At 38.8% G+C, this 15,491-nt stretch overlaps 1 protein-coding gene and 1 long non-coding RNA gene across 2 annotated transcripts; one reads left to right on the top strand and one right to left on the bottom strand.

Moving 5' to 3' along the window:
- Positions 1-1,361: 1,361 nt before the first annotated feature.
- On the bottom strand, positions 1,362-2,776 carry LOC122341194 (serine/threonine-protein kinase pim-1-like; the record flags this gene model as incomplete). Its single annotated transcript, XM_043234546.1, has 6 exons — positions 1,362-1,412; positions 1,514-1,602; positions 1,720-1,896; positions 1,982-2,360; positions 2,448-2,498; positions 2,612-2,776. Coding segments are annotated over 6 exons (912 nt in total), but the record flags the coding sequence as incomplete, so codon positions are not given.
- A 4,396-nt stretch (positions 2,777-7,172) lies between these two features.
- Positions 7,173-8,096, top strand: LOC122341200. Its single transcript, XR_006250446.1, has 3 exons — positions 7,173-7,280; positions 7,565-7,622; positions 7,737-8,096. It is a non-coding gene; the product is annotated as an uncharacterized LOC122341200 (long non-coding RNA).
- The last annotated feature ends 7,395 nt before the right edge of the window (positions 8,097-15,491 follow it).

Here is a 15,491-nt window from a genome sequence, read left to right as displayed (position 1 = left end):
ATTTTGACAATGCTTCATAGAAATGTTTCTTCTGTCTGTTTTGAACAATTTTGTGGTTTTGAGAATTGTATCGTTAGTTCAGTGTGAGAACAATGAGTAAGATTACATCAAATCTATCTCAAGTGAAATGTAATTACAAGTTGTGGTTACTCGAATTTGATCAAGGCAACGGTTTTCCTCAATTTAATGAAGTAGACAGAACTCAGATTAACTTGTTAGTTTTAAGTAGATTCGCACTTTTAATTAATCTCAATTGAATGAATTTAGGTTAGTTCAACTTCAAATAAAAAGTGACCAACACATTTTGATATTTTATTTATGTAACTCAGAATTGTCGTTTTCACTTAACACTTTTCTTTTAATTTTGCATTAGTTTCCTTTTATCTAATAATTTCAAGGTTTGCATGTCATTGTTGGTGGAACGTTCTAAAAACATTTTTAATACCATTCTTCACAACCAAACAATAACGTTAATAAAACTTCTAAAAAAATTACATTTTGAACGTTCTAAGAACAACAGGAACATTACTGTAAACTACTATAAATAACTTAAAGTTATAAATAGAACCCGATTCAGAGTTTTATGTCAGATTTATGTCAATACAAAACATCAAAAGATATAAAAAAAAAAAAAGAGGCAATCAGAAGTATGTCCATTTAATTAATTTACTTAAGTAGACAGAACTTGTTAGTTTTAAGTAGATTTGAACTTATTAATCACAATTTAATGAATTTGAGTTAGTTCAACTTAAAATAAAAAGTGACCACAGCACATTTTAAATTTTATTAATGAGAACTTTTAAATTCTTTTAATTTTGCACGAGTTTCCTTTATTTAATAATTTCAAGGTTTCCTCAATTTAATTCAACTGATAGCTTTTTACAGTGTATACAAAACATTGTCATTGTATTGTTAATGGAATGTTCTAAAAACATTTTTAATAACATTCTTTATAACCAAGCAATAACGTTAATAAAACTTCTAAAAATTAACATTTTGAATGTTCTAAGAACAACAGAAACATTACTGGAATGTTTAAAATCTTGAAGGAGAGATGACACGAACAAAGTTAAATATGCAATCTCAAATATAACAATTTATTATTATTATTCAAATAAACCGATATCATACCAATTACAAAAACATTTAGAAGCCAATTCAGAGTTACATTTGTCAATACAAAACATAACATTTTCAAAGATAAACTTGTGAAAAAACTAAAAGTAGCAACCAAAAGAAGTATGTACACATATATACAATATATACAATATGTACACATCCCTCCGGAAGCAGTACCGCCAGACGCAAATACTGCTTCCTCAAGCCGGGGCGCAAGACGCTACACGAGGCTTGCTCGCCCCTCAAGACGCAAAGGCGAGAGGAGGGATGAAGAGGCGCCAACTGGAGCGGTCCTACAAGAGGGCCTGAAACAAAACGGAAAGAGAACGGGTCGGACCTTTTGGTTCCTTCCCACCAGTAATTAATTCTTTATAGCTGATCTCAGGTTCCCTACCATAAACCAGCTGTGGAACACGATTTGCCCCAAACCAAGTCTCCGGATGGGCTTTTCGTGGAGGAGAGCCCCGAGGAGGTCACAGCATTCTGTGCAGGAAGACGGCAAATGCGTTACTTTCTTACCTTAAACTTCACAGCTGTTCTATTTCATCATGTTATTCTAAGCTGTAAGATGTTTCGTATGATTCTGAATTAAGATCTCACCTTTTGACAGGCCAGGTTTGGACCAGCGCTTCTTCTGAAGCAGCAACAGGTCATGGTCGCTAGGGAAGTGTCCACACAACAGTGCGAACATCACGACCCCTAGTGACCAGACCGTCGCTGGCCAGCCGTGGTACTCTCCCCTGCGGTGGTACTCTGGAGGGGAGTACTTTGCTGTGCCTGGACCAGAGTGGAGTTTAAGTTTGCTTTAGCGCAGCATGATTGTTCTTTATCTATCAGAAGAAGGGAATCATATGAAACCTACCGTGGTATGACTTGTAGGGTGAAGTCCCCAGAATGTCCCCGCATCCGAAGTCAATCAGCTTGACTTCGGATGTCTCGATGTTGATCAGTAGGTTCTCCAGTTTGACGTCACGGTGGAAGACTCTGCGGAGGCAGCACTTGTGTGCAGCGTGAGTCGCCTGCCACATGATGTGGCGCGTCGTTTCTTCATCGATTCTTCCACCGTGGCGCCTCACGAACTCTACCAGGTTCTCGCAGGGAGAGGGACATTCCAGGACCAGGACGAAGTGGTCAGGGTGGTCCGTCCAGTCCAGCAGCCTGATTATCTCCGGCACTCGGTGACCTTTGTTGGCCAGGATGGTGAGGGCGATCTCTTTCGGAAGAGGGTTTGGATGATCGGGCTAGAAGAAGACAAATAGGTACTTGTGCTAATGTTAACGTGAGATGATGTTATATTTTATATTGTTTGTACAGTGCCATGTACTTACGATGAAAATACACTCCGTGTGCTGAGTCTTTGTGACATATTTCACAGCCACCTGATGAACAAAACCAAAAATGAACTTAAGAAACACAAAGAGGGCTGAGAGTAAAGGGTGAGGATGAGACAAACCGTTGCTGGCTAGTTTATGTCTTATTTATATTAACTTACTTTAAGATCGTCATCCAAACGTCTCCCTTCATACACCACGCCAAAACCGCCTTTCCCCAGCTGATCACCAATGGCGTAGCGGCTGAAGATGTAGTCTGTTAAAAGACAGAATAACGCAATAGGTTTTGGTGTAATGTGTGCCGATGTACATTTGTATATTGTGTTTTATGGTATTTGTTTTTATATGATCAAAGTAGAGCTGTTTAAAAACAAAACGCATTCTCATGGTTGTGCCGTGTACCATCACTACTTCTTCCTGCCCATGCCACCTTCCTCTTCTCTCCCTCATCTTGCTCCTGCTGTTCTCCCTGACCTGAGCTGTGAGCTGGAGGCTGTTTTTTGGCAGCTCTGAAGAAAGAGCGCAGCCTCTGCCACCACTTCTTGCTCTTCCTCTCCTTCTTAACTCTCTCTGCCTCCTTCCTCTCCTCCTTCTCTCCTGCTTTTCCTCCTTCCTCCTCTCTCCTACTCTTCCTTCCTCTCCTACTCCTCCCCTCCTTCCTGTCCTACTCCTTCCCCTCCTTCCTGTCCTCCTCCTCCTCCTTCCTCTCCTCCTACTTCCTCCTCCTCCTCCTCCTCCTCCTCCTCCTGTCCTACTCTCTTTCTCCTCCTCCTTCTCCTCCTCCTTCCTGTCCTATTCCAGCACCAACAGGGTCTCATCGCGGAGAGGGGATGTTGAAGCTTCGTGTTGGTGCTGGGTTTTGGGGGTGTACTAAGATGTTGATCGTACACCTCTCCAACAGTCATCGGACTCACTTTCGTATTTCGCTGTCCCATCGCTTTGTGAGGTCACTGATCACTACAACAAATCCACAATGAATGTAAGAATGTCAAGGTTTTTGTAAACCTGTGAGTTCTATTCGAATGCGTGCTATGGCGTCATGAGACATGATGTTTTCTGTTTTGATTCATTTAATAAAAGTTGTAAATCAAATGTGTCCCTTTTATTATTGCCTGTACAAAAGGCTGCACATTTTTTGTGAAATTAAAATCTACACTATAATAATGTAACAAACAGCTGTCAAGCTGAAGGAGACGTTGATTCAGCCTTAAAGCGTTTCCTTGTTTTTCTCTGTAATCAAAACAGCGCTGCACTTATGAACCTATGCGTTATACAGAGGCAAGATGAAAAGGAAAATATCATCTGCACTTTTCTAAAGACGGTAAGTTCCCGGCTCAGACATACATTCGTATAAACTCCGCCCCCTATTTGAATCCCGATTTGTTTCGCCTCTCAACCGATTTGAACTAAAGCATATTGCATCGATTTAATATAATAATGCCTGGACAATTTTCAGTCTGGTTTCCACAGTCCTCAAAACATTTTATCTTACCACTAAGAGTTCTCCTAGACAGCAGTAAAACAGTTTTCGCTCAAAACCTGTTCACAAAGAAGCTGAGACAAACTTTTACTAAGAAATAAAAGTCTTACCGTAAGAGTATGGGCGGCGTTGGCCTTGTTGCTATGGATGACGTCAGCACGCTTTACTCACTATGCGCACGGTGATTGGCTGATAGGAGAGGAGTCTCTGTCAGAGGTTTATTCCTAAAAATATTGCAGATATTACGTTGCTGGCATATGAAAAGCAAATTACATTTACATTGTAGTAATACTTATATTTTTTAAATGAGATCGAGAGCAGGAGATTGTGACAGAGCTTCACGACAGAGAAAGCCAGGGTCCAAAAACATACATCTCTGTTGCCTATATATTTTTCAAGCTTGGGAGAGCTAGGATAAATCTTTAAACAACTCAGACTGTGTTCGTCTGAAAAAGAAAGTGATGACACCGAGGACGGCTTCAGGGTGAGTAAAACCATTTTAATTTTTGGCTGAACTATTCCTTTAACATTCTGTCCGAAACAAATTCGCCATGATGCGAACTCCTAGCGGAAGAAGAAAGCGTTCGTGTTTTCAACTGTGACGACAAGTGTTTATTAGGATCAACTAAACGCTGGATTTTCACAAGTGTATCACCAAATCTTTCAAATAGGTCCAAGGGTCCAAAACACGATGTCGAATCAAACGATTTTGATTTGTTGTTATTATATTATATTGTAGCCAGATTGGGCAGGTTTCCGGAAGTTTTGAATTTAATTGTGTGGGTAAATACGGAAGGCTGCATCCTCTGGAGGTTGTTTAACCCTGTACTATAAAATACATTAATTCTACTTAAATAAACAGGGTTCAAGAAATTTGACTGAATAGTCTTTTAAAAAACAATCTATAAAAAGTATGTTAATTGTATGTCAAGTAAATTGATTGACATAGCAGTCATCATCCAATCGCGTTAGATTGGATCAGAAAGCCCCGCCCATCACGTTAGCCGCTAATGGTAGTCGCCATTTTAGTTTTTCTCCGTGAGATTCACGAAACGAGCAGCAAAATAACAGAAGCAGATATAAGTTAAAAAGTTTATTTCTTTGGATTTTGTTGAGTTCACATTTTCTAATGTGTATGAATGGCTGTGTATGAGCAACCTCCAGTTCCTTATTCTTAAATGTCATATCTCACGAGTTAAGAGAAGCCTGTTGTTTAATAGTAATGCATATGTTAGTTCTAAAAGTTCATATTGTGTAACGATAATTATGATGTGCTTGTGTGAACGTATTGTTGCCTGCATTGACTTGAGATAATTTAATCTCAGAACGGGTAGGAGAGTTAAATTTTTCTTTTCTTCAAGCGATTGCTCAAAGCAATATATATTTTTTGTGGAGACGGAGCTATTTCTCTACTTTTTGATGTTGAACTGAACCGAACCATTCTTCTGAATTGACTTATTGAACCGAACTATTTGAACTGAATAGTTATAACTGAATCGAATGAATCAAGTTTACCAAACTGAATCTTTGAACCGAAAGGACTATAAGAGTCAAAACAATTTTATAATGATTCTTTTCTAATGAATCTTTCATTCCTGTTGTATTTGAAAGGTTTATTTTTGTATATTATTTGTTATTTGATGGTCTGATGTCCTTGTCACTATTTCATTGTGTGACTTTATTCTAAAACCTGTAGTTACCGGGTGCAACCCCGATTAGCGCATAATATTGTACATGGAATTGAATGTTATTGAATTTCTCTTTTTTATTGAGAGGTAATATCTAAGTGCTCTTGTGAATTCTGTCAATATTCCTACTTTATTTTTCTGAAAAACATTCTTCCAAATATATCTTTATTATTTTTCCGCCTCCCGAGTCACTTAACCATTTCTCTTGTGTTTTTTTTCTTCTTCTAGAACAATAACCACCTGAAGACACCCTGTAATGAGAGATCACCCTCACAATGACAAGTTTGACAAGTCGTTCCTTGTTTGTCGTGAAAAGTGAGTTCCCATGTTTGATTACATCACATTTTGATGTAACCTATAGATTGCTCCTGCTGACTGTATCCAGTCTCTTATGAAGACTTCAGATGATGCCAGCCCTTGAGAGGACTTCAGATGAGGCGGACTCTGAATGGACATAGAAAACTGCTAAATTTGCCTTGCATTGTAAATGAACTTGATCACATCATGTAACCATACAAAACATACAAGATGTATATCTATCTCAACAGGCTTAAGTTACCTTGGTAAAAGACGTTATATAACAAACATGGAATTTACCATGGTAACCTCAGCCTAAAATATGTTAAAGCAGGTAAGAATACCTCTCTCTCTCTCTCTCTCTCTCTCTATATATATATATATATATATATATATATATATATATATATATATATATACACATACATACAGTAATGTGCAAAAGTTTTATGCAGATGCTTTCAGAAATATAAATAAGGATTGTTTGTTTTGAGTGAACAAAAGAAAATCTACTTCAAATCAATATTTGGTGTTACTACCTTTTTGCCTTCAAACCAGCATAATTTCTTAGAAGTACACAGTCAGGGATTTTGTAGGTTCTATAAACCTACAAAATTCCTGACTGTGTATAATTGATTTATATTAGGTATAATTGGTTGATCATACACCTGACTATATCAGGTATATGATCAACCAATTATACCAAACAAGTGCTAATGATCATCAATGTCACACAAAGATTGAAACTGAACTGAAGTCATGAACTGAAACAGAAACAGCTTTGTAGGAGGCTTAAAACTGGGTGAGGAACAGCCCAACTCTGCTACCAAGGTTGTGAAAGACAGTTTCAAGTCATGACAAGATTGAGCACAGCAACACGACACAAGGTTTATTTACAAAGTGAATGAAAGGATGAAGTGGGTGCGCGTCAGTGGGTGCTCCATCCTTTTCCCTCTGTGTTGCAGTGAATCCGTGGGTGCTCTGTGGGCCGATCGGTCACACGCGGCTATCTGAGACACAATGAGTCGATGCTCATCTTCTGCTATGCCACGTGTGGCTTTATAGCCAGGCCGGGATGAGCTGCAGATGTGACCGATCAGCCGGTGATGGGTGCAGCCAGGTCCACGGCGTTGGTTGCCAGGGCGACGCCGATTGATCCTCGGGACGCTCGTCACAGTAGTTCTACTGCATCAACGAGGTCTCTCCCAGACAAAAATTTCAATGCAGACTGGGGTTTCAACAACTCGACAAAAACACACTCGACACTAACATGTAAAAACATGTAGGATCATGTCATGTTAGGATCATTTTTATGTTGTTTCTAATTTTACAGAAGCATTGTAGTGACATCATTCCACATAGAAGGTCAGTCACTAACGGTGTGTGTGTGTATATGTATGTATGTATGTGTGTGTGTGTATGTATATATATATATATATATATATATATATATATATATATATATATATATATATATATATTTGTATATTTGTAATATACGTAAACTTAACTCGTTTAATTTCCTTCACTTCATTTAAAGTGTTCATCTTTTCTCTCTTTTGACATTTAGTTATGCAAGTATACAAAAGGTTGCAAAGTTGTGATTTCATTAAAAAAACTCAAATCATATGTCATCTTTACTATTTCAGAGACCTCATCATTGTGACTTTCCACATGTCTCCAGTTTGGGGCACTCACTTCATTACAGTAAGTGTTGTTTTATTTAACTAAATATAGTGTGTTCATACACAAAAGTGTACTTGTTCACTTACTTGGTAAAAGTGTTAATGTTCTCACATTCTTTTTTTTTTTTACTTTTAGGTATGTGAGTCTTGGGAATGTGGCGATTGTAAAGTGTGTGGCACAGAAGTATCCAGTAGGTATGAGTTATTGAAACTAATTCTAAGCTCAAACATGGACATTTTGGGGCTAGGTTCAGGCATCCTATGCAGCATACCCCTCTGCTGTGAGTAAGACATAAATGCTGAAATGTGAAAACCTGTTGTATGTATAAAAAAGTGTTTAATACCTGATGTATTTGAAGTAAAAGAACTGCTTTTCTTTTTTCTCTTATATTTTATTTCATTGCATTTTCTCTAAGGGTCCTTGTTGTTTCAATTGTTTTAAACAAATATTTAGGAGGAGAAGGGACCATTTACATTTGTGTTTTGTGTTATAGATCAGGAGAAAGCACATCATACTATGTAATGATATTACAGTGTTACCTTGAAAATGTGAAATTAATGTTTGATGTTTAAGTATGGTTCCTTGCTGATCCCTGTAACTTGTATGCACAGAAAAATGTAAAGTAAAAAACTAAAAACATAACCATTGGAACACTGTGTTTTGAAGGATTCATAAAACTTTAGAAACCGGTTGGCTTTATTTGTTAAGCACTGCAGTATGTCTTCTATTTTTTGGTCAGATTGTATGTTACTTTTTGACTGATGGAGCGATTACAATAAATGTTTGAAAATGCAACTTGTTTTGACTTCATTTAATACAAGTGTAAGGTGACTATATAAACCAAGTAACAATAACTTATTGAAAATAAATAAAGTTTAAGTATTAAACAAGCATAAATCCCAGTTCATCGGTTATCATAAAATTGATTTAATTCATTTACATTAACTGAACATGAACGGGTGAAGCTTAAACAATTGTTAATTTTTGCATTAACTTTATGTGATTTAAATGGATGGAAAATTGACATCCAATTGAATTACATAAGTTTTAACTTTTGGGGTTGAATATTTTTTTGAGTGCAGCTTGGAGCGAGTCGATGTCAAATTGAAAATTTTTATTGAAAAGCTAACATTTCTGTGTTACTGTTCAAGTGTTTTCCAGATCCAATTTATTTCCCCTACACGACCAGTTAAATACCCTCGTTACAAATGTAGCATTTTAACATGAATTGCAAATACCAAAAACCAAAAAGCAGGACTAAATGACCTAAGCATAAATGAATGACAATAAACAAATGTGCTCACAAACAGCTACTGATTATATATTTATGTATATAATATATAATATAATCCGTTTTAAATGATTTTAACACCACAAAAACACTTGCATGTCATCATCTCTGTAATTTACGTAATTATATCAATAATTAGTGTTTGAAGTATAAATCCATATATATATATATATATATATATATATATATATATATATATATATATATATATATATATATATATATACAGGGAACAAAAGTGTTAGGGACCATGCATTTAAACTCAACCAGACACAAATCAGTGGTAATCATCAGTTTTATTTAAACGTAACTGGAAGAGAAGCCACATATAAAAAGCACTCTCATGTTTTTTTTTTTTTTTTTTTTAGGAGACATCTTAAAGAGAGGGTGGGACCAAAAAGAAGCCAAACATGTAAGCCATTATAAAGAGCATAAGAGATGGGCACTATAAACCAGATCATGCCCTCAAACAGCTTCCGAATCATTAACTGGGATAGAGTCGCCAAAATCATAAGAGTCCAGCCGAGCATGTAGAACTGCAGGAGACGGCGTCTCTTCACCAGACTGAGAGCGAACATGCAGAACCCAGCAAGGTACAGGGCAAAGGGAATGAAGCCATCTGATTGGCTGAGCAGGCTTATAGGCTCCTTCCTCTGCACCAGAGTGAAGAAGTTGTCCTTGAGCGTTTCCCCAGAGAGGAAGTAGTCCATGTACATCGGGAAGTACCAGCTTAGCGTGGTGAACCATGGCAGGTGTTGCCAGGGATAGCCGATTCTCATCATCTCATGGAAGCCCTTCATCTGGACGAACAGCACAATCGTCATCAGAGCCGTGGGACTGAGGTAAATGCTGCAGAAGAATCCAAAGCTCATAGCCAGGGTGAGGATCCCCTTCACCCAGCAGTCCCTCCATCGCTGGGAAAGGCCTGAGAGGACAGTGTCGAGACCCTCTGGGGTGTCGTCGGGAGGACAGGAACTTCAGGAACCTCAGAGTCTGATTTAGTCTCAGTGTCCGAGGCTTCATCGTCTCCTCGTCCTCTTGCAGCTCTGATGGAAGGGCATCTGAATAATCCTTTTAGAAAAAGAGTCAATTCAAATAATGGTTAGATCATTTCACAAATAAGACTTTAGAGCAGGTCTTGATAATCAGTTGACATTTGCAGTTTGCTAGTCTTTGTTTGTGATTGTTAATAAAAGATGTTTGAAACTGAAAGACAGACAGAGCCAAGGCTACTTACAAGGTATATATACTTGATTTCCGTTTCAGCAGGAATAGACATGGGAACTTGGTCATTCATGCAAATCTCTGAATGAGTGGTTAGCAAGCCTCCATCACTCAGCTCAATGCCGATTTCATCGCTGCAGGAATGCACGCCTGGTAAAAGAAAAAGAAGAGGTGTTACGAGAAATATGACGCACGATTTATTGGATTTATATATACGTAGATGCTACATGGAATATGTATGCTTTTAGAAATTTTGTCAGTGCTGCGGGATTGTGAAATGTCACAATCCCAATTTAACCGCATATACATACGTGCATATTTAAATCAAATCATGTAAAATAAGGAGCACATTTCCATGTTATCTGTCTATTACCTTTACAGAGAGTGCATACTTAAGCCGTTTTAAGGCAGAAACCAACAAACTGCTCATTTCTTTGCCTCGTACAAAACAGATCTTGTATAAAATGGGTGTTTTTCTTGCGTTCCCGTATCTATCTGACCCATAGCTGTTGTCTCATTATCCTCCAGCTGGCAGGACCAGGGTGCTTCGGGAATGTTGACTAAATCGACTTCAGGGTCAACAGTGATAGGGTCCTCTGTAGTCAGGATGTCAACAACCAATTCGCGTATAGCTTGGAGCGAGTCGATGTCATATTTGCACAAGACAGGACCGTGACCATCGACACTCCATTCGGACAAATCCTGGACCGAATCCTGCACCGCGCGCCACGTCAGTCTGGTCTTCATGGACTTCAGGGTGACAGGTCACTGGTTCCTCTGCAGCAGAGAGGACTGCAGAGTCAATGCTGACATGCTGAGAAGTCTGACCTATAGAGGCCAATGAAATAAACATAGCTTCATAAGCCATTACTGCCATTGAGCTTGCTGCAAATTCAAAGTTTTTTCCTCGCTTTGGCATTTAGTAGTTTGTTTTCAAACAGCTTGAGCACTAAAAGGAGCGACATGTTCTCAAGACATGGACAGTTGATTTACCATCGGGAGGAACATCACTCGGTTCCACGTTTTGCGTTTCACCTGTCTTGACTTTTCTCCTTTCATTCAGCACTAAAGAAATTACTCCGAGTAAAGTAAATAGCATTGTGAATAACTAATTATATTAGACTGCAATAAGAGCAAAGTCACAAACACCAAAGTGAGCAACTAGTCATGTGACAGCGAGTGGCAAAGGAGCGCTATAAAGACGAGCGTACAGTGTGACGTACAGTGTGAGTCTAATTAGCATATTCCACCGTTGCTATAGAACCCTGGGTTGGCTGCTACGCGATTGGTCCATAGCCCTAATAGTTTTAGCAGGAGCAGAAATAAAGCTGTTATTTATGAAATTACCAGAACATGCTGTTTGGCGAATAACTGCATTGTCATTGACACAATAAAAGGACCGTTTTTGATTCTACAAAGAACCGTTCTGTCAAAGGTTCTTCAAAAACGTATCTTTCTTTCCATGAAGAACCTTTTGAACGGTTCTTCAGACGTTAATCTTTTTTACGGAACCATTTAGGCGAGATGGTTCTTCTGTGGCATCATGAAGCACCTTTATTTTTAGGAGTGTAATATAGATACGCAATTGCCATTTGACTTTTAGCACTGCTTTTAAAAAAAGAAAAACGAAGGGGAAACAACGTGTAACGGGTATATTACTTGGACACGATGTTTTAGAGACTTTTATTTTGAGTTGTTTACTTTCTGCGCGTGCCGTGCGTGCAGTAGAAGGAACCAAGAAGAAGCGCGGGGTTTGAGTGTGTCGCACACACAAGTGCAGTGCAGTGTCGCGATCGAGAAACTCGTTCGATTAAGTTGCTTCAGCGGAATTTTATCGAGGCTTTAGTCGAGTAAAGGACGACAGCACAAAGGGAAAGTGTGGATAGCGACCGTGTTTTGTACTGAGAAGAGTTTTTAATCTGGTCTCGCGATGTGCGTTAATTGACAGCATGACGCAGTAACATATGTGAGAGCACGGACACTGAGTACATTTTAAAGTGTAACCCCGCTTGATTTTCGTCACGAGGACTCTTTTTCATTACTTTTTGCACTTGCGTTTTTATTGAAAAGCTAACATTTCTGTGTTACTGTTCAAGTGTTTTCCAGATCCTTTCGTTGTCCAAACGTCCAGGGAAGTCGCAATTTATTTCCCTACACGACCAGTTAAATACCCTCGTTACAAATGTAGCATTTTAACATGAATTGCAAATACCAAAAAAAAAAAAAAGCAGGACTAAATGACCTAAGCATAAATGAATGACAATAAACAAATGTGCTCACAAACAGCTACTGATTATATATTTATGTATGAAACATGTTTCATACATGATTATATATTTATGTATGAAACATGTTTGTTGAAACATTATACATTACATTTTGTATGATATAAAATATAATCTGTTTTAAATGATTTTAACATCACAAAAACACTTGCATGTCATTATCTCTGTAATTTACGTAATTATATCAATAATTAGTGTTTTCTTAGTGAAGTTAAATCTATATATATATATATATATATATATATATATATATATATATATATATATATATATATATATATAAACAGGGAACAAAAGTGTTAGGGACCATGCATTTAAACTCAACCAGACACAAATCAGTGGTAATCATCAGTTTTATTTAAACGTAACTGGAGGAGAAGCCACATATAAAGGCCTCTCATGTTTTTTTTTTTGTTTGTTTTTTTTAGGAGACATCTTAAAGAGAGGGTGGGACCAAAAAGAAGCCAAACATGTAAGCCATTATAAAGAGCATAAGAGATGGGCACTATAAACCAGATCATGCCCTCAAACAGCTTCCGAATCATTAACTGGGATAGAGTCGCCAAAATCATAAGAGTCCAGCCGAGCATGTAGAACTGCAGGAGACGGCGTCTCTTCACCAGACTGAGAGCGAACATGCAGAACCCAGCAAGGTACAGGGCAAAGGGAATGAAGCCATCTGATTGGCCGAGCAGGCTTATAGGGTCCTTCCTCTGCACCAGAGTGAAGAAGTTGTCCTTGAGCGTTTCCCCAGAGAGGAAGTAGTCCATGTACATCGGGAAGTACCAGCTTAGCGTGGTGAACCATGGCAGGTGTTGCCAGGGATAGCCGCTTCTCATCATCTCATGGAAGCCCGTCATCTTGAAGAACAGCACAATCGTCATCAGAGCCGTGGGACTGAGGTAAATGCTGCAGAAGAACCCAAAGCTCATAGCCAGGGCGAGGATCCCCTTCACCCAGCAGTCCCTCCATCGCTGGGAAAGGCCTGAGAGGACAGTGTCGAGACCCTCTGGGGTGTCGTCGGGAGGGACGGGAACTTGAGGAACCTCAGAGTCTGATTTAGTCTCAGTGTCCGAGGCTTCATACGTCTCCTCGTCCTCCAAGGGCTGATCTTGCAGCTCTGATGGAAGGGCTTCTGAATAATCCTTTCAGAAAAAGAGTCAATTCAAATAATGGTTAGATCATTTCACAAATAAGACTTTAGAGCAGGTCTTGAAAATCAGTTGACAGTTGCAGTTTGCTAGTCTTTGTTTGTGATTGTTAATAGAAGATGTTTGAAACTGAAAGACAGACAGAGCCAAGGCTACTTACAAGGTATATATACTTGATTTCCTTTTCAGCAGGAATAGTCATCGGAACCTGGTCATTCATGCAAATATGTATATATATATATATATATATATATATATATATATATATATATATATATATATAGGCAGGTTTGTGTATATATATATATATGCTGGCAAACTACCAAATTGGTGAGATTAGCTCAGATTGTCCACTCAGGAAATACGGCAGGCAGGTTTAGGTGGAACCTTTATTTTGTAACAGGGTGAGGGAGAGGGGTTGGGAGAAAACTATAACTAAAAGCTGTTCCTTCTTTGCTGGCTGGTCTCCTGGCATAATAGGGGAATGCAGAAAAGAGAGTTAGTGAGGGGTATATATATATATATATATATATATATATATATATATATATATATATATATATATGGTGCTGATGCTCAGGCTGCCTGTGGGGGGGACCATGTATATATATATATATATATGTATATATGTGTGTATATATATATATATGTATATATATGTGTATATGTATATATATTTTTATATATATATATGTATATATGTGTATATGTATATATGTATATATGTCATGATTGAAGGGTCTGAGGCGTGCGGATCCATTCGCTGACTTTTATTGGACAAAGGCATGACCAAAGCAGGCAGGCGTCAAAACATAGCAAACAGGAATGCCATGATATTGCAGCCCAAACCATCACTGATCCGCCCCCATGCTTCACTCTGGGCATGCAACTTTCTCCACACTGTAACTTACTCTCGGATGTTTGAAAGACAGTGAAGGTGGACTCATCAGAGAACAATACCATGGGAAAAGAGTCCAAGAAGTAGCACCTTTCACGGCCAAGATTGGCTAGATGAAGTGGCTGGATGTTTGTCATTAAGTTTTGAATTCTTAAAATTTTTCTCCAGGGTGGCAGGCGTCGAGTGGAAAAGAGTCCAAGAAGTAGCACCTATCATGGCCAAGATCGGCTAGATGAAGCGCCTGGCTGTCTGGACTTGGGTTTTAAACGTTTAAAAATTTCATCCTGGATTACCATCGTCGAGGGGGAAAGTGTCCGAGAAATCGCACCAATCCCGGCCAAGATCGGCTGGATGAAGCGCCTGGACATTTGGATTTAGGTTTTGAAAATTTAAAAATTTCCTCTAGGGTGGCAGGGGTTGAGTGGAAAAGAGTCCAAGAGGTAGCACCTTTCACGGCCAAGATCGGCTAGATGAAGCCCCTGGATGTTTGGGCTTAGGTTTTGAAAGCTTAAACATTTCCTCCAGGGTTACCATGGTAGAGGGGGAAAGTGCTTGAGAAATCGCACCTATCCCGGCCAAGATCACCTGAATGAAGCGCCTGGATGTTTGGATTTAGTTTTTGAAAATTAAAAAAATTCCTCCAGGGTTGCAGGGGTCGAGTGGAAAAGAGTCCAAGAAGTAGCACGTTTCACGGCCAAGATCGGCTAGATGAAGCGCCTGGATGTTTGGGCTTAGGTTTTGAAAGCTTAAACCTTTCCTCCAGGGATACCATGGTCGAGGGGGAAAGTGTCCGAGAAATCACACCTATTCCGGCCAAGATCGGCTGGATGAAGCGCCTTGATATCTGGACTCAGGTTTTGAAAATTAAAAAATTTCCTCCAGGGTGGCAGGGATTGAATGGAAAAGAGTCCAAGAAGTAGCACCTTTCACGGCCAAGATTGGCTAGATGAAGCGCCTGGATGTTTGGCATTAAGTTTTGAATTCTTAAAAATTTTCTCCAGGGTTACCATGGTCGAGTGGAAAAGCGTCCAAGAAGTAGCA

This window comes from Puntigrus tetrazona, unplaced genomic scaffold (genome assembly GCF_018831695.1).
Source record: "Puntigrus tetrazona isolate hp1 unplaced genomic scaffold, ASM1883169v1 S000001170, whole genome shotgun sequence".
Lineage (NCBI taxonomy): Eukaryota > Metazoa > Chordata > Actinopteri > Cypriniformes > Cyprinidae > Puntigrus > Puntigrus tetrazona.
The sequence above is the reverse complement of the archived record's forward strand: the minus strand, read 5'-3'. Positions and strand labels throughout refer to the sequence as shown.